Source organism: Echinococcus granulosus (genome assembly GCF_000524195.1).
Source record: "Echinococcus granulosus chromosome Unknown EG_S00018, whole genome shotgun sequence".
Classification (NCBI taxonomy): Eukaryota; Metazoa; Platyhelminthes; class Cestoda; order Cyclophyllidea; family Taeniidae; genus Echinococcus; species Echinococcus granulosus.
Window position 1 is genome coordinate 629243 of NW_020170398.1, and position 25175 is coordinate 654417.

Here is a 25175-nt window from a genome sequence, read left to right on the forward strand (position 1 = left end):
CTTTTTGTGTATCAGTGGGATAGCGCTGCTATCGACGTCTATCGCCGTTTCGATCAGTATCCGCAATTTTTCCCTAACTTTTATACATATTATGTATGTCTTCACTCGTCCTCTCAACCTCACAAACACTGATGCACTCTACGCCGTGAATGCTTTTTATCACATTGACAAGAGACTTGTTTTAATGCCCCCCCCCCGCTTTCTCTCTTTTTCCTCCCGTTTTCTCTCATTTCCTAGTAAAGTGATTGAGCACTATTGTATCGTACAGTGTGCTTTCAAACAATTCCACGTTATAATTTTCCCCTGTGACCAATAAAGCTTACGAAGAGGAAGACGCACGCATTATCGCTGATTAAAGATGCAACGGCCTCTGCTGTTTACATACACACAGAGAGATGGAACAGCAAAGTGCAAATTGTACCATCGCTTGGCCTCTTAACGGAATGATATTCTATCTGTTTCTCGACTCTCATTGGTTCGCGCCATTTGCTTCTGCGCGCCGTGTGAATGTGTTTGTGTGCGTGCGTGCGCACCCACTGGCGCTGACGCATCGTTGCGGTGGGACTAACGCAGTGTACACGCCCGGGAACGCGACCGTCGGAGTTGCGTCACTGGGAGAGGGTGAAGTTCCACAAACTTTTCTGAATGATTACAGGCCTGGTGCAGGGCCAACTGCCTACCAGAGTAATGAACACGTACAAAATCGTTGCTCGCCTTCGAATACAGGGATCATTTTAAAACACCAGCTAGGGCGGTTTGCCCAGTCCCCCCAGGGGAGTCTGTTTTAAATCTTAAAAGGATCTCTTTGACGATATTAGTCCTTTCAGCGGATAGTAGTGCAATGAAAGATTTTTAGTTGCCAGTTATCATAGAAGGGTAAGGGGACCGTATCACACTTATGACGCAGATTTGGGTAAGAAAACCATGTACAACATAGATTGTCAATAGCAATATTCACTTTCTAGTAAGCAACTTCCCTTCCCGAAATGTATTTTTATTCATCCACCTTGATCTGTGGCAGGAATTACTGCCGCTGCTTCAAAAACTAGCAAAGCATCCCCCTTTATGGTGGAGTTTAATCGACAACATTCCTCACCTTCCATCGATCCAATCAGCTGACCACTGTCTTGACATCAGGAAAAGTGGAATCCAAACCTTCCCAAAATGTGCACAAATGGGAATGGCAGGTATTCCCTCAAAACCTTGGTAGGCTTTTGGCGTGAAATGCGAGAACGCGAAGAGGTACGTTTCTCTAAAACACTTGTCCAATAACAAGGTTGAACGAGCTATCTTTCTGGACAAATGTGCGAAAGGACAGTTGCTAATTCAAAGGATGGCGTTTTTAGAGGAGGCTTTTTTAAAACCTGTAGGTCTTTCTCTCTTCTGTATTACAAAACCTACTCTTCTTTCGAATAACATGTGGTTAGTTCGTGCATATTTCAGTCTTGATAACATTCGCTCGCAATGAGGTAGAATAACGTTTAAAATTTGCGATTTTTGGTAGAAAAAAATGTGACGAGAGCTTAAGTACTAGCTTTGAGGAACTGCCATTTTCAAAATCTGCCCCTTACTTTGATGATTCATGCCAATACATTGCTCATTTCGTTTTTTTCCAAAACACCGTACACGAATCTCATGAAAGAAACTCCCATTGGTAGATACCCACAATTTTGACAGTGAAATCTCTGTGAGAGTAGCTATCAATCGTGTTTTGCTCTTATGTATTTGGGTTTAACGATTGGAGGCATCGTTTTGGCCGAAACTGATAGTTCCTATTCATTCTAGAATATAAATGTGAATGATCACTGATCGGTATAGAACACTCACCTGCATTGATATTGAGAATCTTGTTTTATTCACTTATTCATTGAGCAAAAGCGCCAAAATTTTGCTAGCCCACTTTTTCTCTAGATTTCCGTGTACCATCCCCTATTGGCTTTTTTTTCCTAGTCTGTTACCTTTACAGGATCATGTTCCATGGTGTTTTTCAACTTGATCTTTCGCTCCACGAGGACGAACTTCGTGACAGTCATGTGACATTAAAACGGTACTTATATTGTGTGAACTCCAAAATCAACCATTATGAGTAAACTGGGCATTTACTTGTGTCATCAGACAGTTGAGTGCAGTTTTATAACCTTTACACACCGTAAAGTAGATTTGAATATTAAGTGTCGTTTTTAAATGGCTCTTCTTAAAGAAGAGGTATTCAGCAATCGGCAATTATTTTAGCTAATTATATTTTTTCCGAGCATTATCCACAACTGTGGTATTTTCATTGACTCAGTACCATTGTCACTTCCACGTTCACCATATGGTTTTTATTAACAAAAAGTAGGAATTGGATCTTTTTACCGGTACATCTGCTCCCGCTCACCACTAGTTTTTAATAAAAATGAATTAAGAAGCACACGTGATATTAGGTACTAGCACAAGAAGTGAAGATTGGCCTATTATGGCTGCATGTTTGACACTTGAGAGGCATGTGCGCCATTCAAGAAACCCTGGTACCCAAAAATGACTTTTTCCAAATGCTGGAGAATGTGCTATTAGCGTGGTAATTTTAGGTTTAAGACAGAAGCCATGAATGTGAGAACCTCTTCTCTTTAATCAGCTTAAGTAAAGGGCGAGCCAAACCGCGATAATAGTTACGCAGTTCGTGGGTAAAATAATACTTAATTCTAGACTATGCTCCATAACAAGAGCATTCTGTGTGGCGATTGTTTCAGTTTGGTTTAATCTCTTATTGCCATTTCATTGCTCAGCTATTCTTGTGGGGTTTTCCCACATTTCATGTATCATCAAGTTTTTTTTCCCTGCAAATGCGCATTTGAGGCTTTACAAATCGGTATACACAATAACTAGGATTGTTCATTATTTCAGTGTTAGTAGAGTCCAATATCCATTGTGGGAACCGTAACGTGAGATATTCGTCAGTCTTATATAATCTGACACATGATTGCATCCTGGTGTGAAAAATATGCAGTCACTTTTTAAACACAACTCACGGACGATTGTTTTATGCATCCGTATTCTTTAGTAGATTCCAATCTCAGGACCTCGAGAACATCATCTACACTTCAATGATAGATTGGGCCTGCTGTGTCCATCTCCTGTTGCGGAAAGAGTTCGTGTGAACCATAGTCGTGAACGTCCATCCGTTATAATCGCGGTCGATCTTGACGAAAGTCTCATCTACGGTCCCATGAAACTCTCTGAGGGTGTTACAATCGTTGCTAGCACTATGGTGAAACCTGTTGCTAGGTCCATCTTTCAAGTGACTAGGTAGGCTGATCTAAGACCACCGTAGTTAAGCTCCTAGGTTTCCTAAAGAGGTATTATATACGTGGATACAGTGGGGTTGATTTCGTAGACTCTGGTCTCAAAATATCGCGAGAGAAGAGACCAAGTAGGATGACATGAAGAAGTTTACTGACTGATGTTAAGTATGCATTTCTTGCAGTCGTGAAGCCTGTCCCTCGGAATGCAAGGTCACGTATGAGACACCGGTGCAATTTATGCTGGCTGATGAAGGTCTCTCCAATACCCCCTTGTACATGGCCAGCGATACCGTCACTTCAATTGGAGCTACGAATTCCAAATCAGGTCAGAGGCGAGTCTTCATGCATGCGGACAAGCAGGACTACAATACCCTATGGAAGTTTCAACATGTTGATCCGCGAGTACGACTCGAATTTGAGGGACTCCCCGTTCCTGTAAGCACTCACTTCTAATCAGCTATTAGGATAATCGAATCGGCGACTCACTTTTCCCCGTGATTTTTATTTCTCTCGAGACATGTGATAATACATCACTTTATCGCATTACCTTTGAGATACGGTATCTAGAAAGCACGATTGAAAATTGAGAAATGTGGAAGGCATATTGGATGCTGAAATTGGGCCCCACTGATATGCACCTTTAGGATTTAATAAAAAACGATGGTTATATTAAAGCTTGATTGGCATTTGAGTCGCCCATTTATTTTTCATTTCACTAAACCATTCCAGACTCAATGTGCTGGAGTGACGCCACTTTCCTGCATATATTAAATTCTTCACCACCCTTGAGTTGACATAAAATACGTTTATAATTTTGCTTTTCTTTTTTATTGTTATTTCACCAAAGCAGTAGAAACCTACATCGCGAGTACTTTCCACACATACTAGCTCATTTCTTTGAATGAAGAAGGCTATATGCTCAGCCTTGCCCGCTTTTCCAAATAACTTTTAGCTACGTCTCTCATGTGATTTGGATGGGTGAAGTACAGTAACCGTTGTCTATCTATGAGTATAACTAACCTTTTTTTAAACAGCAACAGTTTTATCAACTCTCTCCTTACACTTTAGGTTAATACGCGCGTCATTTTGAGGCATTGCAAAACCAACTCAGCACTTGCCATCGAACACAGCACAACGAGGTTATTTGTGACGCCTTTTTATCTTGGTTGGTTGACTGTGGATTTAGAGGTAACTCCATGTGGGTAGTTAATTGACAAACCATTGATACCGCTTGTCGAGGCAATGGTGATGCGCCACTAGAGGCGTACCTTTTAAAGTTATGGCGCCATTTCAAAAAGTAAAATGAAAAAACAATTAAAAACTGAGTTAAGATACGACCACGGACTAAGTGCAAATTTATACGCTTTAGCAGAATCCCTATAAATCACTTGTGAAACGTGCAAAATTCAAATATCCGTGGTGTCTTCTGAATGTTAAAGGCCGATCAACAATTATCAATGCACCCTGACGAATTATTTTTTGAATTAGAGATAGAAATTTTATATTTTGTTTCTTTTCGGTTTCTCGGTTTTAATGCCAGGACTTTACATTTAAGTGGATTCTTTGGACGTGAATATGAAGTGAGTACTTGCAATCATCTGGATGGCCACTGGACAGAAAATGATACAAACCAAATATGCGCTTGCGTTGATTTTGAAAATTGGGCAAGTGATGCAGAAGAATCTGTGGAAATCACACCTGGGTGCTCAAACAGACGCAGGTGTCCATCGTTTTCGAATCCCTGAAAGTGTTTAATAGTGTGAAACTGAACATATCTTAGACAAAATCGCCAAGTGTTTTTGCGCAAGTGTCAGATATGCAGGAATGAAGTAGTGACGGTGGTATTTTGAGATCACATTAAGTAGATAAGTCACAGAAGATGAGTTTGATTCCCGGAGAACTTTTGCCCTTATTAGTTACTAAATTATGGGGTGACACTATTTTTGTTCAAACACATGGGTCTACTGGATACAGTTCCCACATCGCATTGTGCAATGAGGATGTCAGGCTTCTGCACATTTTGACTAGGCAATGCTTGTGTTTACTAGCCAAAGGGATAGCTTATGCGGTATCCATTGCAGCAATATTAGCAAGAACACTCAAAATCAAGTAAAGCAACTTTGTAGTTTTTATTAGATTGCGGCTTCTGTCATAGCATCTAGAAGCCAATATGTTGCACTTGTAAAGCATCAACTGCAATCCGCTGTAAACTACGAAACCTTCTTGTTCTACGTAGCTTCAAGGCAAATTGAAACTACAAGCTTAAAACGCACTTTTAAATAAACTGTTGTACTGACTCTAAATTTTATAGCCCAAAACATTGAATTAGCCTGTGCATTGGAAAAGGGTAGCTTTTGTATAAATTAAGGCCAGGTGTCGTTAAAGGAAATTAGGTAAGTCATTTTTGGAAGCGGGCTGATTAAATGTTGCGTCGTGTTTTGTTTTGAAGTGCGCGTACGCTGAAGTCCTTTTTATATATCTCGAAGAGTATATCACTTGCTTGGATCGCAACATTTTGTGACACCATGTCTGTGTTCATTATGGAAAGCTATAATTCAACCAAATATATTACATTTTCATTGTACGCTGTCTTATGACCACTGTGTATTGCGTTTCCTCGAATTCACGGGCATCATTTTGCTCCAGTCCATACATATATTTTGTTCGGTACTTTTACCCTTGTGGGCGTTACCCGGTTCTTTTGTTGCTTTTGAAATCAGTTCTTGTTTAGCTTTTAGGCAATGTCGGGGGCTCCTTCTGACCCTTTCATATGTGTGGCCCTCCCTTTGGCATTAGGGCTTTGTCTGCGTTCATTGGGCATTCTGCAGCCCTATTCTGGCATGTCTTCCCCACCCATGTTTGGTGACTATGAGGCTCAACGGCACTGGATGGAAATAACTGTCAACCTCCCCATTTCTGAGTGGTATGTTAACACCTCATCCAATGATCTACAATACTGGGGTTTGGATTACCCCCCAGTCACCGCCTACCACAGCTACATCCTTGGTCAAGTTTCAAAATTGATTGATCCAGCTTGGACTGAATTGTTTATTTCACGCGGTCTTGAAACCCCAGAACACAAAAGATTTATGCGGCTAACAGTTATTGTGTCGGATTGCCTATCGTACATGCTCGCAGCGCTTTTTTATTGTGCCATTACGCTGAAACGTTTGAAGAAAGACGCTGAGCTCTCGGGTTTTTCAGTTGCTCTATCAATGATGTCCTTCCCAGGACTAATCCTTTTGGACCATGGTCACTTTCAATATAATTGTGTTAGTCTAGGCCTATTTGTGATGAGCCTAGTATTTTTCTCAGAGGATCTCGATGTAATCGGTAGTGTGGTTTTTTGCCTAGCATTCTTGTACAAACAAATGGAACTCTACCACGCTCTTCCTGTATTTTTTTTTCTTTTATCAAAGTGCTTTTCTCATTCATTTGCTGTCGGCTTTAAACGTGTAGCAATTTTGGCAGCAACAGTATTCACAACCTTTCTTCTTGTCTTCCTACCATTTCTCACTTCCCTCGATCAACTGAAACACGTCGGGTTGCGCGTGTTTCCTGTAGATCGGGGTCTTTTTGAGGATAAGGTGGCAAATTTCTGGTGCATCTCTTCAGTCCTCATAAAGTGGAGACAGATTTTTACCGCAAATGTGGCTTTGTACATCTGTTGCCTTGTCACTCTCCTCACTTCTTTACCCGCGTGTTTGAGCCTGTTCCGGAGACCAAGTATTTCTCGATTCATTCTGACTGAGGCCATCGTGTCTCTCTCCTTTTTCCTCTTCTCCTATCAAGTGCATGAAAAATCAGTACTCCTGGTTGCCATTCCCGTGCTTTGTCTTCTCCCAATATTTCCTTTATCGTCCTACTATTTTCTGTTCGTGTCAACGCTCAGTATGTGGCCTTTATTCTACAAGGATAGACTCTGTTATGTCTGCGTTGCTTTAGTGATAATATTCTATGCAGTTGTCTCCATTTGCCTTTCCACGGATTCAACTGGGAAGCACAGAGTCTCTCTTGCTCGATTCTGGCCCCTCAGCATATCCCTAATAGGTTATGCTATTATTTTTGCACTGCAATTCTTTGTTCAGCCTCCAGTAAAGTATCCGTTCCTCTTCCAACTCTTCGTAAATGCTTACAGTTTTTTCCACTTTTCTGGTTTTTATGTATTTTGGAGTAGTCAGCTTGTTTCTCTAGAATAATGTAATATTTTAACCTTTTTTTGAAGAAACAATACCAACTTAATTATTCCGTTTTTCTTCTGTGGTTTACGCACGGTGCTTCGTTTCCAAGACCAGGTTTGTGTTGTCCTGCTTCTTTAATAATCTGTGACGTGTAGTGTACCCGTATTGTTTGAGGACTCGATATTAGCATTGTGGGCCCCTGAGCGCGAGGCTGTTGTAGTGCGTGTTAGTCGCAGAGTCTTGCTAAGTGGGGGAACCCAAATTGCGTTTCGGAGTGTGAGGCATGGGGTGACGACGTTCTACGCGTAGGTGTTATGTTCACGATTTCGATTGGAAGCGCGTCAGACGGTAGCGCTGAGATGGCCTGCAATGGGCTTAGGCGTGATCAGCTGGAATATGCACGCGTGATCCCTATCACGTATCAATGGCTGGGGTAGAAATTGAGAGTTGGGCGTGGGGTTCAACAGACGACAAAATGAAGTGTTCACAGTGCCCATTATCTGCTGAAAATATTTGAGCTCAGCATAGTTTACCGATTTTCAAACGTAGGTATGGTGGAATTATTTTATTTGCATTTTACGCTATTTTGATATTGGACTATGTGGTTGTCAGGCCTTTCTCTAAGGTTTATATTTTAAATGACCTGAAAATATATCTCTTCTACTTGCTCTCATGACAATCCTGTATAAAAAAAGGCACAAAGTAAGCAAGCTTCTCAGAAATATCCTTTAAAGTAGAGGTTGTAATGAAATTTTCAGTTCCTTCATATGCATGAAGGAGGGGCCTGTATTTGCCTTTAAATGAAAAATGAAAATGTGCACTACATCTACCAACATTACTTAACAGAAGCAGAGTATAGTGTGTTCCCCTGACTTTCTCTTAATTAACGCTATCATTTCCTCCAAGGGCGCTCTGTATTTAGGTTTTTCAATACGGCTTCAGCCTAAGGTGTTGCCTTTTACGCAGGCGTCTGGTTGTGCATGCAAAGTACATCTTATCGTTATTTCAGAAAACGATTGTTTGGATGGAGAGACTGATTAGAGGGTGTTTTTATGGGAGTGTTTTTGGTGATGTCTGCGGCGCGCCATTCGAGTTGGGATCTGGCATACCCCTGAGTCGGATTCTTGATTTTTTCAATGGAAGGATTACTGGAGGTAGTCTGTAAATTCTTTAATATTGAATTCCCTAGTTGTAACTTTTAAGCTGTACCTTACACCATTGTTTTTAGAGAAGAATGACACTCTTCGTTACACCGATGATACAGAAATGGCATTGTGCGTCTGCGATTCGTTGAAACGGGTGAACGGTTTCGATGCAATTGATATGGCTCGGACGTAGGATACTTCCTATTTAATGTCCACAGGTTTTCTAATGCCTTTGATGCCTCTCCAAGCTGTCGGCTTTATGGACGTTCCATTAGATCCTTATTTGATCGAATGAAATCGTCGAATTTTGCTGACCCATTTAAAAATTCCAGTCAACAATTCAATGGTAGTGGGTCCTACGGCAATGGCGGAGGCATGCGTATAACCCCCATTCCATTGTATGGCCTGGAACTTGATACTAAAGATTTTAATGTAAGTGAAGGAAATAATTTATCATTTTTAGCTGATGTAACCATTTGTTTTCATTACTTTTACGTAAATTAATGAGTGAATGCCATCGACTATAGTAATCGTAAATCCATAGAAGGATTCTGCTGTTAATGCCGCTAAATATCATAAGCAAAATTATGGTCCTCCTTCAGCTTGGCTTCACTTGAATACTTTAGTAGTCCATACAAATGATGTTAAAAAGAAAACAGGAGCTATAATACCTGTTGGAATTTCGCAATTTATTACAGATGTTTTAACTAGTAGTGAACTGACTTCTGCGAAAATGACCCATAAAATGGGGTTCAAATACACCAAGATTTCAGGACCCAACTGCACTGATGTATCCTTTTCGAAAGGTTTAGCCTCTAGATGCACAAAATACAATCACCACCATTCCTCCCAGTTTTATTTTCAGAATACCCATTCCACGTGATCTTGTTATTTTCACGAAAAGGTGATATCAAATGGAGTACCATTATCGGGGGAAGGTAGAGTATAAGGACGTATTTATCACAGATTCCTGGTATGCAGAACTTCTCACAGGAAAGTTTTGTGGTGTACGTTATGCTGTGTTGACTTCCTTGCAGAAATGGCGTCGAGAATTTCTCTCCACTTATTTACCAGTCCCGGATCTTTCTCAAGAATGGTTTTTACTCCTTCAAGTTTTGTCTTATTGAGTAGGTGTATCCCAGCATCAAGCGTTGCTTCTATCGCGGCTTTCCCATTTGATGAAGGTGCGAAAGTTTTTTCGTGGCTCACCTTGGACAGTACTAAAATCTGTATACAATTGAGTTAGCAGTAAAGAGTATTTCGAAGATGGAATAGCACATGCGTTTTACAAATCCTTACATCTTAAAGAGGCGTTGGATCGAGCACTACCGGAAACCGTTGAGACTTCTGGGCCGTCTGACATCCAGATTATTCTGATCACTAGCTATTGAGGGGATGTTACATCTCCATTGCTCAGATTATCTAGGAAGCTTTATTTTATTATTGCTTAACAGTTTCGCTATCAGTAACTTCTACTTTCAATGGTATTGTGTGTACTAATGAATTTTTATCCTGTTTTTGGGTGCAAAAGTAGGAAATGTGTGATCCAATACCAGTGAAAGGTTTCTCCGTTTATAAAATATATTCACTTGCAGTTTTGGATTCATCTGCTATATCATCATATGAAGATTGACTTACTTCGATGTTCTTCAACTTCGTTAGATAGTTTATTCGGCAACTTTTGGTAATCCAGAACCCATGGGGAAGTTGTTGCTAAAGAGATGCCGAATTCAAACATTCATGTCATCTCTATCTTGCAAAATGCATGAAAATTTAATCCATTTACATTCGTTTTTCTCTCTCCAGACTCTAGTGTGTCAGGTGACTGCCTTGACTCACACAAATCCTTTGGCTCTGTTTGGCGCCCTCCTACAGGCCCATGCAATCAGACGCGTTCTCGCTGTGGCCTCTGCTAGCAGTGACTCTGCGCCTTGCGCCATAGATGCTGCTTGTCTGGTGGACACTCTTCGCGGAGACCTAGAAATGGCCGATCTCTCTGCTTTCGCCTTTGGACGATCTTCGAATTTCCATTTGAGTGCACTGCAACAGTATCGAGAGAAACTGAACACAGTGAAGCAATTCGTGATGCAGGAGTCGTTTCCACAGATTTCCGAGATAGTTAGTCAGCTGGGTAAGCGAAAAGGAGCTGCGATCACGTCACTAGCATTCTTGTGTGCCATTTGAAACCTTTTTTTTATCGATTGTGCGCAGGCAACGGTGAACCTGCAATACAGGCTATACCTACTGCGCTGTATGTTTTCCTTCAATGTCTGAAGCCCATGCCACACATCCCCTATGAGGTTTGTCCTTTTCTAGCCCCCAATCAAATTAATGCAGACCCCGTGGAACTTTTTCATGTAGATAATTACCAATTAATGGCGTACCCATTTAAGTGAATGGTTTGAATTCGATTTTGAATGTTTTTGGGATCAAGTTGGCTTAATTTGTACATCTCCCTTCACTCAGATGAGCTGGCGTAAATTCATACTTTAAAGCAATACATACAAACATCACTAAAATTCATGACTTGTCTTCACGGTTTACATTAGCAGTACTAAGAAGTTCGTAAATTGACTGCTTTGTTTCATTTATTTTTAATTCTGCCAGCCTCGCTTTATGAATTCCGCCTTTTGTAAGCTGCATTTTTGATACGGTTTTCCATCTCTTAAAGTCTCTATTGATAAAGTGCAGCATCTACTCAACCATGATTGGCAATGACACCGACACGATCGGTTGCATGGCGTGCGCCATCGCAGGAGCACTTGTTGGTGCGGAGCGAATCGAGAACAGCTCCTCTCTTGGCGATTTGCATGTTCCTGGTACTATTTTTGGCCATGTGGAGGGACTCAAGTCCATCAACGGGTACTGCGACTGGCTCATTCGACGCTTCAAAGGCTCCGGACACAGCAACTGAAAATGCCCCCCTCCTACCATTTGAAACCTCAATCTATAAATATTTGGGACAGGCTACCCGAATCAAACGTGAGCGGCATCCTACCTTAATGTAGTAAAAATGTAATTTTACCATGATCCATGATTCCTATGAAGCACATGACATCTCGCATATTTTAAATCCTGAATAGAGGCCCTAGATAGTGAAGTAGAGCGGAGAATCCTTACTACAAGTGATAAAATAGCTCAAAACTGGTACCAGCTGGACTGAAACGTAAACTTCACAAAGACCATACGACCGAAGAGAAATGTCATGAAGAAAACAAGCTTTAATGAAGAGAACGTTAAATTTGAATGGTAAGGGGTGCAGGGTTATGGAAGTAGGACATTACAAGTACGCACACTGCGAGCAAGGCCATGGTCACGAGATGTTTGACGTCATCTGATGCTCGAGCATTACCGAAAGTTCCCAGAGCGCAAAAGATTGCAATCCAAGCGCACCATTTGCTCTCAAACATAACACTTCCAACGCTTAGAACCATCCCCAAAAAACTCACGAATTCAATCGTAGGGTCGCCGCTAGAGTCTGTGGATGGGGGTGTATACCGATGTATCTTACCGGGTCTGCGAGGGTCTCCGTTTGGGTAGGACGACATCGCCGTCAGGTGACCAGAGCACGAAGTAGTCGAGCGCGATCCAACCAATGGGTGGCAACGTGATTGAATGGTTGTAACTTGTGCACTAATTACATAAACAACGGAGAATAAATGTGGGCTCTGAAGCTGCAGTGCGTGCTGTATTTGGATGTAATCTGGGAAGTACCATTGCCGGGGAAAGGCCGCACTCTTATTAAAGTGGAATGTTTAGGTAGCAACAAGAAATGAGTTTAAAATATAGCTTTAATTCAGGGTGTGGGCTTCTGTTTACGAGAAAAAGTGTTCGTAGTACACCTAAATTGAAACTTTAGTTGGGATGTAATGTCACTGACAGTAGGGAAGAGCTTTGGCAATGATGCATATTGTTACGCTTTCCATGAGGCAGTCGTAGATTCTCAGATAATTTCAGGGGGAAGATTTTTGCTAATATATGACCAGACGTTGCATTTAAATATTTCGTAAAACACACCTAATGTTTCTATATACCTTACCATTTAACAAGTCTATTTAAAATCCTCCAGGGTTAATTCAACCGCAACCGTGTTTGATTAAACTAAGAATTAACGTACGTTTTATAAGGGTCATAGGTAAGTTCTGCCAGTTTTTTTTGCTGTTCTAAGAATGAAAGGCCTTTCTGTACAACGAACACTTTCATTTGGATCTCGCACTAGGTGGCTTCACAAAATCAAGGAGTTTTGGTGAGTTTTACCGCTGAAATATAGATAAATAGTCTAAGTTTTTTCTAAGTGTTGCAATGCATCCAATCCATTTGTGGGACAGGAAATTTACTACCTACCTTAGTTTGGCAGCACTTAATATTTGTTCCTCTGCCAAATTCTTTAAGTCAATCCTCTATGAATTTACGAAGAAAAACGTCAACCAATCAATGTTGGATTAGGTTATGTTACCACATAAGCCTTCTTTGTTAGGGGCCAATTGTCAAATGGCAAGATATTGCCTCGCTCACACTGCTGTCCAGTGTAGCGTAGTGTCGCCATGCGAGGACTACGTCGTATTTGGAACTAACTTTGGTTCATTATATGCATTGGCAATAGACACACTAGTTAATTCCCCTTCTTCTATTGTATCAACCTCCTCGTTTTTTAGCGTTTCATGTGGTTACAGTGTTCACTGTTTACTCTCAAAAAATGACCATATTTGGATTGGGGTTACTGGCTGTGTTCTTGTCATACCTTGGGCAAATATAAGATCGGAAAAAAAAGACCTAAAGAAGATACCATTGCGTATGCTCCAGCCTGCCTTTGAAATGCCATCTGTAATTTTGCCTACTACTTTCATCAAATAGGTTAATTCTCTTCTATCACTAGAGATTAGCAACATTATATATGCTGGTTGTAGTGATGGCTATGTTAATCTAATCGACGCTGTGGATTTCACACTGTTAAATGCTTTCAAATGCCATGACCAACCAATTTATTCGCTCTCTACCGCTGGACCATGTGAAGTAACTTTATGTGAAGCTTTCACGTTTATCTAGTTTCTCAGTTGTTCGGAGGATGGGGTTTCCTGCTTTTGGGATCATCGAGCCTCCCGTGAAACCTGGAAACCTTCCCTTGCTTTTACTCCTGGAGACATACCTGAACTTCAGCGTCCCTGCTTGGGAGGCTGGCTTACTGTGGGTTTTGTTCAGTCTAACGATCCCGATTGGTTTGTTCTTGGTGGCGGTCCGAAACTCTCTTTGTGGAATAAACGAGCTGGTAGGCCCACTGTCATTTTGGAACCAAGGGGTGGGTTGTTTCTGCGAAAAATCTGGAAATGTTTTCCTAAGGCTACTTGTTGTATCATTTCCTTGGCATTTTTTATAGAACAGTCACCACGTTGGTACCCGCTTGTTGGCAAGTTTGTTAATGCTCAAGTCGACCCCAAGATCGTTGCTGGTGGTACCTCTGGCAGTCTTATCGCATGGGATTTTTCTGGTGATCTGCTTTATGAAACGTGTAGCCAGGAGGATCCGTCTCGACGAATGACGTCTATACTCACGGTAATAGAAGTGCCGAGGAAGGAATCTGACTTAGCTGGGCCACTTCTGGTGGGGGGCTTAAGTCCGTCCATCCACCTCGTTTCTCGCATCGGCTATCCATCCAAGCATGTTAAACTAGCTGATGAATGGTAATTCCATATATTCTCCGTTAGCTTTGGTGATTTCTGTCCTTTGGCGGTTTTTCTTAGGAATTTTATCCAAAGCAAACTAAACCCCTTCCACTACCAAGTATATTCTTGATCTGTTTTTATACATTTTAAGGTGAATTTAAATTCTACCATATTTTTTCTTGTTCAGATCTTACTGCTCCTTATTCTCGATTCGCATTTCCTCGAACGAATCTTGGTATACTTTTGTTACAATAAAGATTTTCACAAAAATCACTGTTTTGTTTGAATTGCTTGCATCCCGTTCCCTGTCCAATTTCTAACCGATAATATTTGGATTTTATGATCTACACTGTTAGTGCCTACAGGCGTGCAGCAGTGCTTTTTCTTTTGGTTTTACAGAGCACTCATACGCAGCTGAGGATTTAGGGGATTCTATTACTACTATAACTGTATCCCTTTGTAGAAATTTATCAGCTTGATTATGGTAGCGAATCGTCAGAAGAGAGTAAAAAGGGCCACTGGTGAGGTAGTTGCTGAGACTTCTAAGGCCAAAATTCTCACAAGGCAGGGTAATGAAGGCCCAGAGTTGATCTCAAGGGAACCAGGAAATAGCGCGAGGTGAGTAGTTGGTAACGTCAAACCTATGTACGTTGTTAAATTGAACTCATCCCATTTATCAACGCATGGACGGTTTTCCACCGTAGTCATATCCAGGTCAATGCACCTTAACATTATGGTTTTTGGGTCGCGCATTTCAGCTTAGAAGGGGGACAGGTGAAGTTCGTCAAAAAGAAACGTCTTTCGGAAGAAACTCACCTCACGGCCACTCCACAAGCTCTCACAGAATTCCCTCGCGTGGATGGTGACACTACTGGCAGAAGTCTTGTCAAGACCAAGTCTTTCAGTGGGTACGCTGATTTACCCAGTTTTCAACACTTCTAATTAGTTTACCACCCTTAATGTGGGTCATTTATGCAATGACAATATAGCTACTTAATTTAATAAGCCATACGAAATAGCTGTGTTTGCCAGCGCTAGTCGTGTCGTAGTCGCTAGGTAACGCTCGACTTTGGGTACAATTTTCTCCCCCTTTCCAGAGTGACCAGAACCATAGCCCTCGATTGCGAGTTCGTAGGAGTTGGCTTTGAGGGCAAAGACGACGCTCTCGCACGTGTCTCCGTAGTAAACCAATTTGGTCACGTTATTCTCGATGTGTACGTCCGACCAAAGGAAAGGATTACCGACTATCGTACTGGTGTCTCCGGCATCACACCTCGTCACATGCGCCAAGGCGGACCCGCCAAGAATTTCGATGATGTCCAAGCTCAGGTAGCCGAACTCTGCAAGGGTCGAATTCTCGTCGGCCATGCTATCCACAACGACTTAAGGGTAGGGTCACCTTGACTACATCTTAGCTGGCAATGGCGTTCGATGTTTGATGGGACTTTTCCAATCTAGGTACTCATGCTGTCACACCCGAAGAAGAGTATCCGTGACACCTCTCGATATGGACCCTTCAAAAAGCTATTTAAGGGCCGCTATCCCTCTCTCAAGGCACTCTCCGAACACATACTGGGAGTAACTATACAGCACGGCGCGCATGACTCAGTAGAGGACGCAAGGGCCACAATGCGAATCTACACGATGGTGAAGAAGGTTTGGGAGGCTCAATTGAAGGCGCGGCGAGCGGGGAAACCGGCCAAAGAGATCCAACGCCTCTCCCAACGTCTTCACTTTCTTTCCATCCCTGGGAAAATGACTGAGCCGATGAATCAAAAACTAGACATTACACGGCTAGCCAAGATAGCCTTGGATGTGAAGTCCGAATTCGCAGCAAGTTTACATCTTTCAAAATATAACCATCAAAGTGTTCAAAAGACTAACAAACGACATCTTCCAGACAGGAACCCCCTGTGATGACTACGCACCCAAGAATGTGGTGCGAAGAAAGCCAGCCACCCTGACAGCGTTCGCCAGGGCGCCTGACCAAGTGACGGTGATAAATGGACGAAAGTGCAGTAAACACCGACAGCGTTTCCTCGAAAAACGAAGGCGCATCCGCCAACGAAACTTAGTATTTTCGTCGACAAAGAAGTCGTCACTATTTTCGTAAATACATCATTTATAAAAAAAGCACAAAGTGCACAACTTTTACTACAGTATTAAAAAGTGATGAAAGTACGGTAAATGGAGTATTAATGTATGCACAGAGTTTTGCGAAATGTACAACAATCTACCATCGTCCACGTTTGCTCCAGTCTTTTGGTTTCCAATAGAGACACGCAGGGTCAATTCTCACGCATCGTTTCTCCATACTACGCTTATAGGCATCAATATTCTCTTTACTCAAAAAGATGACGTATTGGCCCTTAACGTAGTAGAGGACGTTCAGGTAGGAAAGGGTGGCAACAACATCGTCGCGTTTCATATTTGTTCGCTCGATTAATTCGCTGAAATAAAATGTAGATGTTTGCTTGAAGTAAGTTGGATTTTGTGCACAATCGGATGTCATACTAGAGAAGCACCTACCTAAGGCTGATGCCGGATTCTTGCCCTGGTTCTGAGGGCTTGATGGATAGTAGGATCTCCATGATAGTCATCGTCCAGTAGGAACGATACGAGAGCAAACCCAAATCACTGAGTGGCTTTTCTGGAGAGCCCAGTTTCCCCTCGATTTTACTCAGAGCATAACCTGTGATAAGTTTAAAGAGATTTACTTATGAATCCCGACCAACGGACATGTAAGGCGCGCTTAGATGTTTATAATTTACAGGAAAAATACCCATGACGAGGGGGGGGGGGGGGTACCGTGCAAAATGTGAGAGATGAGTTAGCTGGTGGATTTCGAAGGCAATTTTAAAAAGGCATTGAAATATCCGGTATACCAATGCATAGGCAAGTATTTAAGATAGAATTCCAATGTTCTGGACAAACAAGTAGTTCATGAGGGGGAATATCTCCAGGTAAATCAAGCAGTGAAGGTGACTCACTGAACTCGATCAGAAGTTTACCATACCCTTTGCGTTGATAAGGTGGAAGAGTCAAGATGCAGGCAACATTGTAGTCCTCAGAGGATTCCTTTTCTTTAGAAAAATATCCAACTAGGTGGTAACCGTAGGCATCGATTTCGCACAGAACATAGAATAAGAAAGGGTCCGTATCATAATAAAGGGTCTTGTGATCAAGGAACAGTTTAGCCAACAGGCAGAGTTGTTGTGCATATGTCTGAATGATAAGTGGGTGGAAGCAGCACATTTACTTTATTTTTCCGGCCGTCAATTTCGATAAAACTGTGAGGAAGTTTCCTATAAATCTCGTTTCCGGGTGGGTGGCGAAATTGACATTTCGTCTAGAGATTCGAAAAAAAGGATCTCTACCTACCAAATGGCGCTTCAAGCGCCCTTCACTCTTGAGATATTTAAGACAAAATTCACATATGTAAATGCAAGGTGCTGAGATTAATTCATGTGGGTAGGGTGAAAAGTACCAAGGTTTAATTTTGTAGCGTCCGATTTGTATCCACTCGATGTTTCGTATTCGCGTGACAGTATCTTGCTCGTGATGGCTGGATATCATGCTTCCTGTTTGACGAGGTACTACTTGCAACTTCGGTCTATCAGATTCATCCTTAGATTCCACAGTTTGTGCAGCAGTCTCATCATCGGAATGACGTTTTCTTTTAAGTTGTGAGGCCCCAATAGAGTTGATACGAGACCTAGGGGACAGGTCCTGTAACTATGATAAGTAAAAACTCCATACATGTTCATTCTCAGTGCAATCTTCAGCCGCTACAGAAAACCTCACATTTGGATCTGCTGTAGATAGGACAGAAAGTGATGCCGATGAACTATCACGAGGAAGCTTCTTGGAAGGATATTCCAACTTATCAAAATCGATCCTGCTTTGCTCCACCCACTCATCCAAGCGCTTGTTAACTGGAAAATTGCGTTGAGGCTGATATATGGCATACTTACAATCGTCAAAGTGAACATAATAAATGAATCCACTTTCCGTTTTTTTTATGCTTAAAATCTCCGCATAGTCTGCAAAAAGTTATTGAATTATGTGTGTTACGGTATAATTTTGACTGCCTCAGTCTGACTGGAACACGACAGCCCTCCAAGTTCTTGCAACAATTACCAACGACCATCTTAACACGACCACCCCCACTAAACGCATACTAATTTGGAATGCCCGCATATCTCCTGAACCATACAAACTAAGACAAGCAAACCATAAATGTTTGTGTGTTAATTAGCAAAAGTTACAAAGTCTTGGCAAAAAGAAACAGCGTAATCAATATTTGCAGATCTAAAAATGGAGAAAGATGGCCCAATTGGCCGACCACATTTTTTTGCCAATGCTATTACGCAGCTTCCTGAGACTTCCCTGAAGAGGAAAGAAGACATAATACCCAGGTAGAATATGTTTATTCAGCACATAGAAGGTGTTTGGGCTACTGGCATGGCCCAAAGGCCAGCCCACCCGGCAAGGCACGAGAAGTTAAATTTAAAAGTTCAAAAGAGGCGCTTCATTAATGCCGAGAAATAAACCACCAGCGTTTTACAGTTAAGATATACCATAGGGCAATGAATCACCTAATTAAAAGGTGAATATTGAAAAATTGTCAGTTGTAAGTAGAATTTACAAGGCTTGTGAAAGTGGTTAAGTAAGTGACTACAAAATACTTAGTTCCCGTCATCACATTTCCAGCTAATTACTCCTACTACAGAAATCGAAGGCAATTCCTGAAGATGTGTGAAGCATGTCGTGGTTGTATGTTAAATAATTATAGGATTTTGATATCTCTGTTGAGTCGTTGAAAGTCGTAAAGTTATGGCAGAATGTATATTGTAATGCGATATCATCTCACTTACACCCAAGTTCGATTGACTTCGCGTTCGAATTGTGGGGGATTTTCTTATTGCACTGACTATGTTGACCAAAAGTAGCCCTGGGTTAAAGCCTAAACAAGTTAGTCTCTGCAATCCTTTGGTTTTTTGCTTAACTTCCGGTCTTTTTAAAGGGGCGCCTGATCCGACATCGCACCTCTGTCGGGCGGCCTTGGTCTTCAGGCTATGTCAGTAGGCCCAAGCTCTTCCTTTGGCCGACAGTGTGTATTCTGTGCAAATATTACAACTTCCTTCGTCTTCACGGAAGTCTTGGTGCGCTACAGCATAGCTGGCGTGCAGGAGAGCTGAGGCTAGTGGTATAACCCAGTCGCCATGCTACCGAGTGGAGGTACAATCTGTCCACGTAACAAAGCGCAGAGTTAAGAAACTCTCATAGCACCGCAGAAATATTCCTCATTACCTTGTTATAAAGCGAATAACATCAAGGTTAATTTAGGTTTGCATATTTGATAAATCGAATAATTTTTAAGTTACCCAGTTAAATAGCGTGTCGACCTTCAACGTGCTGATTATATTTGGTTCGAATGTCCAAATGTTTGCTGCCTTTCTATTCAAATTAAATGCATGCTAACGTTCGAGTCCTCATTGAACATTATACAATACGTTTGATTTTAGGTAGGATCATCTTTAAAGTGCAGAGTTGCTGGCGAACTGCTCATATGAATGCAACGGGAATCATATCCACAAGATGCGACATGTCAGTGTGATGATGAAGCACTTGATAACTGCATGTGCACCTCGAATCCCGTATTTCATGCCAAACTTGGCTCTTTGACCTTTCGGTCATACAGGAAGGTAACCAGACCATCTTCAATTCCATAATAAACCTATTTTTCACTGGAAAGCCATATCACGGCTTCACATAGCATCCTCTTTGTCAAATGTAAAATATAAATAATTTCTGTGATGTGGTGCATGGGGATTTCTTTGCATTTAAAGCAAGTCACACTATTACAAAGGAAAATTTATTTTTAGCTTGATAAAGAGTCGAAAGTCGATGAGCGTGAATACATTCCAGTGACTGTAAATACAGAATTCCTGCAACGCTCCTTTTTTTCTTGAGCATCCTTCTCAGTGCTTTATTTGATGATTTCCCTTCGTCACTCATCACAAATGAGTCGGGACTTCAAAAAAACATCCGTCAACCAGAAACAGTGATTATTGAATTTTCTTGCACGTACGAAATTAAAAATTAAAACAATTTTCCTGAACATGTTTCGGACGATTATATGCAATCCACTTAATAATAAACTCAAGGCTTCATTTTTTCGAGTGTGGATGTCAGTCAGTTTTCTAGGCGATCCAGTATTGCCAATTTACGCATTTTGCGATCATGGGATGATTGTCGTACAAAAAAACCCGCCTCACTTGTTTCTTCAAGACGATAAAGAGATGTAAACCTTTGCCTAGTAGGCTATCCTCCTAGCGTCCCGAGTCTTTGTTAAAGTCGTAAGGGGTCAGTGGCGCAGTAGAGGATGTAGAGTTGACGTAGGGAATAGCTGGGGCGTAAGTACAATCTGTGAGGACTTAAGTGTCGGCGTAGCCGAACGCCGGGTTAATCAACCTATAAAAAGGTTACAATCCTTAGGGTGAATCAAATTGTCCAAATTTAGTGAAAAACTCTTGTTATTGACTCGACCAAATATTAAATGCTTGAAAGGTATAGCTTAGGAGCCCACATTACATTAATTGTGCAACTTAAGTATACGGATTCTTTTCATTTTGTGTATTTTTATTAATCATACAGACTGCCGAATTATGGGCTTAGTGATTTTCTAATTTTATCGTTTTATTTCCGTCTAGTAGACATGATGTATCCCTTATATTAATCTTCGTAAAATTAGGAGATGTTTATAATTTCCTGAAGTTGTAGGTGAGTTTTGCTTCCTTAGTTTAATCAACTATCAAACAATTTACGTGCACTGCAAATGCATAAAAAGTCAACTAATAACAACGAATACTAAAAATTTTACAAGTTTACTGCCGATATCCTAGTAAAACAATTTCAAAACGCAGCCATAATGTAGAGGAGGGGTGGCCATTTTCTCCGGAAAGGTTTATTATGCGCATATAGAGTAAAAGAAGTAGAAGACACTGTTTTGATTGTTTCAGAATGGCATTTATTTGAAGATATTTAATACACGACTTGTCAATTATAAGTGCGCATAAACAAGTAAGAATCGGTTGATCTGTACGGAAATGAATTAAGAACGTTTGTCATATACCATATTAGTACACGTAGATACACATTCCTCCATTGTAAAAAAGTTGTTGGCATTGCCCATGCATCCACCATAGATAAATTCTGCACATTTGCCTGCTTCACTGTCGAAAAAGAAACGTTTAATTCTACCGCGGCAGGGTCCAGTACTTTTAGGCAAAAAACAAACGGATGAGAAAGAATTTGCCATTGCATTAGCTAAAAAAAGAAAAAAAAAAACAAAGATTAATACCTAATGAAAGGAAATTAGCAAAAGGAAGAATAAAGGCAACGTACCACCACATCTGGCTTCACAGTCCTCCTTCGATTCGAAGTTGTTGGCATTTCCCCTGCATCCACCGTACACGAATTCAACGCACTGCTCTTTTGCTACGTCATAGTACCAGCGTTTCCACATTGCACGACAGGGCCCCACTTCCTGAGGCAACTTGCACACTGGATCGAGAGCATCGCTGCTGGTGGCTGGTCTGGCCATAGGAATGTTGGCTGATGAGGAAGGAGAGCAAGGAGGAATGATAGCACGCAGATGCTAACCGCAAACTGGAGCAGGGTGTGTAGATGACTAACCAAGACAACGCTGTTCGCAAGCCTCCCTCGTGTCGAAGTTGTTCGCGTTGCCACCACATCCACCGTAGACGAATGGAATGCACTGGCTCGAGTTGGCATCAAATGCCCATCGCCGAATGAGTGCATAACAATTGCCTCGGTCCTGTGGCAGGTGGCACACCAGCGTGTCAATACTGCCACTCTTGGAAGACGCACCCAATTCCGGTTGGTTCACTGTTGAATGGAAAACCAAAACAGTCACCCTACAACATCCACGAATTGCCTCTTCATTTTCACGTTATTTATATGATCTCGGGCTTCTGGATTATGTCCCACCAATTGCCATCCCCTCCAAACCGACTGGAAATCCAGTCACAAATGCCAAGTGGAAACCGAAAGCACCCGGCGCAGCTAATGCAAAGTCGAATGACTGAAGTGTGGTAAAATGGTGACAATGGACTAAGTGGGATTGGTCGTGAAAACAAATGTATGTGGAATTCCGAAGCCTATTTGATCTGACAAGAGAAGGCATCCTGATGTTCTTTTCTCTCGACAATCCTTATCCACTAAATACGTGGCATTTTCACCATGTGCCCATCTTTCCAATGGGACTAAAATTACTTCGTTACAATTCCACCAACCACAGCAACATCAGAACTGATTTTCCTGATTCCTTAATCGTGTGTTCCATAAACTGGAATTTATGTGATTCCATTTTTCCATCCAATCCGAATGCTTCACATTCTTCTCTACTATCACAGTTACAGCATTCATTTTTGAAGAATTCAAAAATTGCATGCGTTGACATCCGGTTTAACTTATTTGTTCGGTAAACTTTTGCTAAATGCTGCAGGCTGTCAAGTAACAAGTTTGGCATGCCTTTTCAAGAATATGCTCACGATTCACAGGCCATGCTGTTTCTACGTAGAGTGTATTTCCGCCTGCTGTGACCGCAATGCAAAATGGCTTTGTTAGAGACAGAGCATCGCATTATTTGGATCAATGTTAATGGAGTTGTTCATCAAACATGTTCTTTTTCACGCAACATATCCCAAGCTTGCTATGGGTGACAATAAATTCAAACTACAGACGAAAGAGGCAGTAGGATGAGTTGCGATGCTTTCTATTTAAATGTGCAAATTTTGTGGCGTTGTGTCAAGGTGACAATGGTAGTAGTGGTTCATCGTCCCAAATTCCATTGCCGAAGGAAAGGTCGATTTAACATAGTAATATGACGAGTTCATTATCTTGGCATCTGACGCCACATCTATAACAGATAATCGACGAAAACCGCATCACATATATAACTACTTTGTTAAAGAGCAGCGATATTCCGAGTGACGTCTTTTGGACTCGCCTACCATGTCTTCACAAGGGACGACGTGGGTTTTGCAGATGCGAATGCTTAACGGGAAATTGAGGAGAATTGTGTAGACGAAAAACTTGCCTCCGCACTTGGCTTCACAGGCCTCCTTCGACTCGAAGTTATTAGCATTCCCTCGACAACCACCGTAGACGAATTGCGTACATTTAGCCTTGGAGGTATCAAAGGCCCATCGACGTTGCGACGCACGACAGGGTCCGGCGTCTTGGGGCAACTTACAGACGTCATCAATGGCATCCAGTGTGGTGGAGAGCAGGGGGGTGGAGAGGCTAGCTGCAGTAGGAGATGGTGAGTAAAGGGAAATAATGTCGCCGCATTAGCAACGACTTTATGCTAGATGAGTGCATGAAAATGACGACATGTAGATAACCGACCGAGACATCGGCGTTCACAGGCATCCTTCGTCTCAAAGTTGTTTGCGTTGCCATTGCAACCACCGTAGATAAACTGTACACACTGTCCTAATTCAGGATCATATCCCCATTTTTGTTGGTAGGCCTCGCAATTACCTCTTTCTCGAGGTAGATAGCACACAGCGTTTTCGCCAACGCCACCGACAGGGCTGACAACGGTTTCCGATTTAACCCCACTTAAAACTACACAAAAATGAAAGTGAAGTTAGGGTCATTTAATTTGTCTTGTTGGTAATTGGTCTACTGCAGAATGGGTAACTATTTACTTGCACGTAGCAATCGAAAGAAAGAGAGGCGGATAATTGTGGATCATGAAATCAACTACCTCGGGTCAAAAGTAAAAGTTGAAATGCTGAGTCTTCCGCAATATTTAGTTGTGTGAGTCAAGTCGAGAAGAAGGGGGTAGGATTACCTCCACACTTGGCTGCGCAGGCCTCCTTCGACTGGAAGTTGTTGGCATTTCCTTTGCATCCACCATAGATGAATTCCACGCACGTGCCCGTGGAGACATCAAAGCTCCATCGCCGGTAAAATCCTTTGCAGGGACCCGTATCTTGAGGCAACTCGCAGATGGCGTCGAGGGTGTCGAACTTGACGGAAGTCGAAGGAATGGGTATGCTGACTGTAGAGATGGATGGGGAAGGGGGAAGACGACGTTCAACAGTAATACAGGGCAAATCATGCTAGAAATGCAATCAGTGTCCTACCGAAGCAGCGCATTTCACTGGCCTTTTTTTTATTCAAAATTATTATCCTTGCCACTGCATCCACTGTAGACGGATTAACGCATTCGCCAGTAGGGGAGTCGAACCCCCATCTTTGGGGGCAGGCTCCGCACTTTCCTCTTTTGAGTGTCAACTAACACACCGGGGCATCATCATCACCATTGCTAGGAGGACTAATGCGACTTTTCGCATTAAGACCTCTTGAATTTGGGTCGTGTCAGAATACAATGACAGCAGCCTACTTTAAGCAATAGACAGTGAACTAGGTGTTAAATCCTGCTGCAGATAATATCTAGGTCCCTGATCAAAGCCACTTTCGTGTGTACCAACGTGCAAAGACATCATATTAGCTATTTGATGACCAGGCTGCCTTCTTAATTTCGTGTGTCTATAGAATTTCAAACCCGTTTTTTGTTTCTGCAAGAAAATGCCTTATTAAAAAAGAAATCGCACAATTTTTTATCAATCTCTTTGAGTACGCATAATCCTCCGCACACTTTCATACATCCACATGTTTAATTGGGTAAAGCCTAGAAAATATGCACGTTTGTTTAAGCACATCAGTCTATAGGTGGACTCAATTGGTAGGCTATACTTTAGTGTGCTTCATAACATTGGTCTCTAAATCTACCCCCTTTTCTATCACAAAGCATCCGTTGAAGTGGATGGGCTTGCTGCAAACTTGGAGGAGGAGGAGGAGGAGGAG

At 41.8% G+C, this 25175-nt stretch overlaps 6 protein-coding genes across 6 annotated transcripts in view; 2 read left to right on the forward strand and 4 right to left on the reverse strand. All coding sequences in view use genetic code 11, as the record gives it.

The window, feature by feature from the left end:
* Window positions 1-395: 395 nt before the first annotated feature.
* EGR_03476 (Dolichyl pyrophosphate Man9GlcNAc2 alpha-1,3-glucosyltransferase) lies at window positions 396-11521 on the forward strand (the record flags this gene model as incomplete). The annotated part of the gene is made up of 12 exons (XM_024492725.1): window positions 396-684; window positions 1211-1242; window positions 3044-3285; window positions 3464-3716; window positions 6020-7444; window positions 7693-7895; window positions 8429-8616; window positions 8691-8796; window positions 8826-9039; window positions 10414-10738; window positions 10819-10907; window positions 11279-11521. 12 exons carry the CDS (start codon window positions 396-398, stop codon window positions 11519-11521), a joined length of 3609 nt encoding a protein of 1202 aa, XP_024352858.1.
* A 322-nt stretch (window positions 11522-11843) lies between these two features.
* On the reverse strand, window positions 11844-12155 carry EGR_03477 (hypothetical protein; the record flags this gene model as incomplete). The annotated part of the gene is made up of 1 exon (XM_024492726.1): window positions 11844-12155. The coding sequence occupies one exon, from the start codon at window positions 12153-12155 to the stop codon at window positions 11844-11846; it is 312 nt and encodes a 103-aa protein (XP_024352859.1).
* Window positions 12156-13401: 1246 nt separating this feature from the next.
* On the forward strand, window positions 13402-16184 carry EGR_03478 (RNA exonuclease 4; the record flags this gene model as incomplete). Its single annotated transcript, XM_024492727.1, has 9 exons — window positions 13402-13431; window positions 13462-13620; window positions 13654-13903; window positions 13982-14285; window positions 14346-14385; window positions 14731-14885; window positions 15026-15175; window positions 15365-15656; window positions 15726-16184. 9 exons carry the CDS (start codon window positions 13402-13404, stop codon window positions 16182-16184), a joined length of 1839 nt encoding a protein of 612 aa, XP_024352860.1.
* A 316-nt stretch (window positions 16185-16500) lies between these two features.
* Window positions 16501-18417, reverse strand: EGR_03479 (Histone acetyltransferase KAT5; the record flags this gene model as incomplete). The annotated part of the gene is made up of 8 exons (XM_024492728.1): window positions 16501-16717; window positions 16797-16959; window positions 17258-17492; window positions 17527-17616; window positions 17649-17996; window positions 18027-18202; window positions 18242-18310; window positions 18342-18417. The coding sequence occupies 8 exons, from the start codon at window positions 18415-18417 to the stop codon at window positions 16501-16503; spliced, it is 1374 nt and encodes a 457-aa protein (XP_024352861.1).
* Window positions 18418-21384: 2967 nt separating this feature from the next.
* EGR_03480 (Four-domain proteases inhibitor) lies at window positions 21385-21685 on the reverse strand (the record flags this gene model as incomplete). The annotated part of the gene is made up of 2 exons (XM_024492729.1): window positions 21385-21599; window positions 21634-21685. 2 exons carry the CDS (start codon window positions 21683-21685, stop codon window positions 21385-21387), a joined length of 267 nt encoding a protein of 88 aa, XP_024352862.1.
* Window positions 21686-24712: 3027 nt separating this feature from the next.
* The window catches only part of EGR_03481 (Kunitz-like protease inhibitor), a gene marked incomplete at both ends in the record, with an annotated part of 4882 nt that continues 4419 nt past the window's right edge, over window positions 24713-25175 (reverse strand). Inside the window, one exon of the mRNA XM_024492730.1 lies at window positions 24713-24900. Within this exon, the coding sequence (XP_024352863.1) occupies window positions 24713-24900 (188 nt within the window). The remainder of the gene's footprint in view (window positions 24901-25175) is intronic.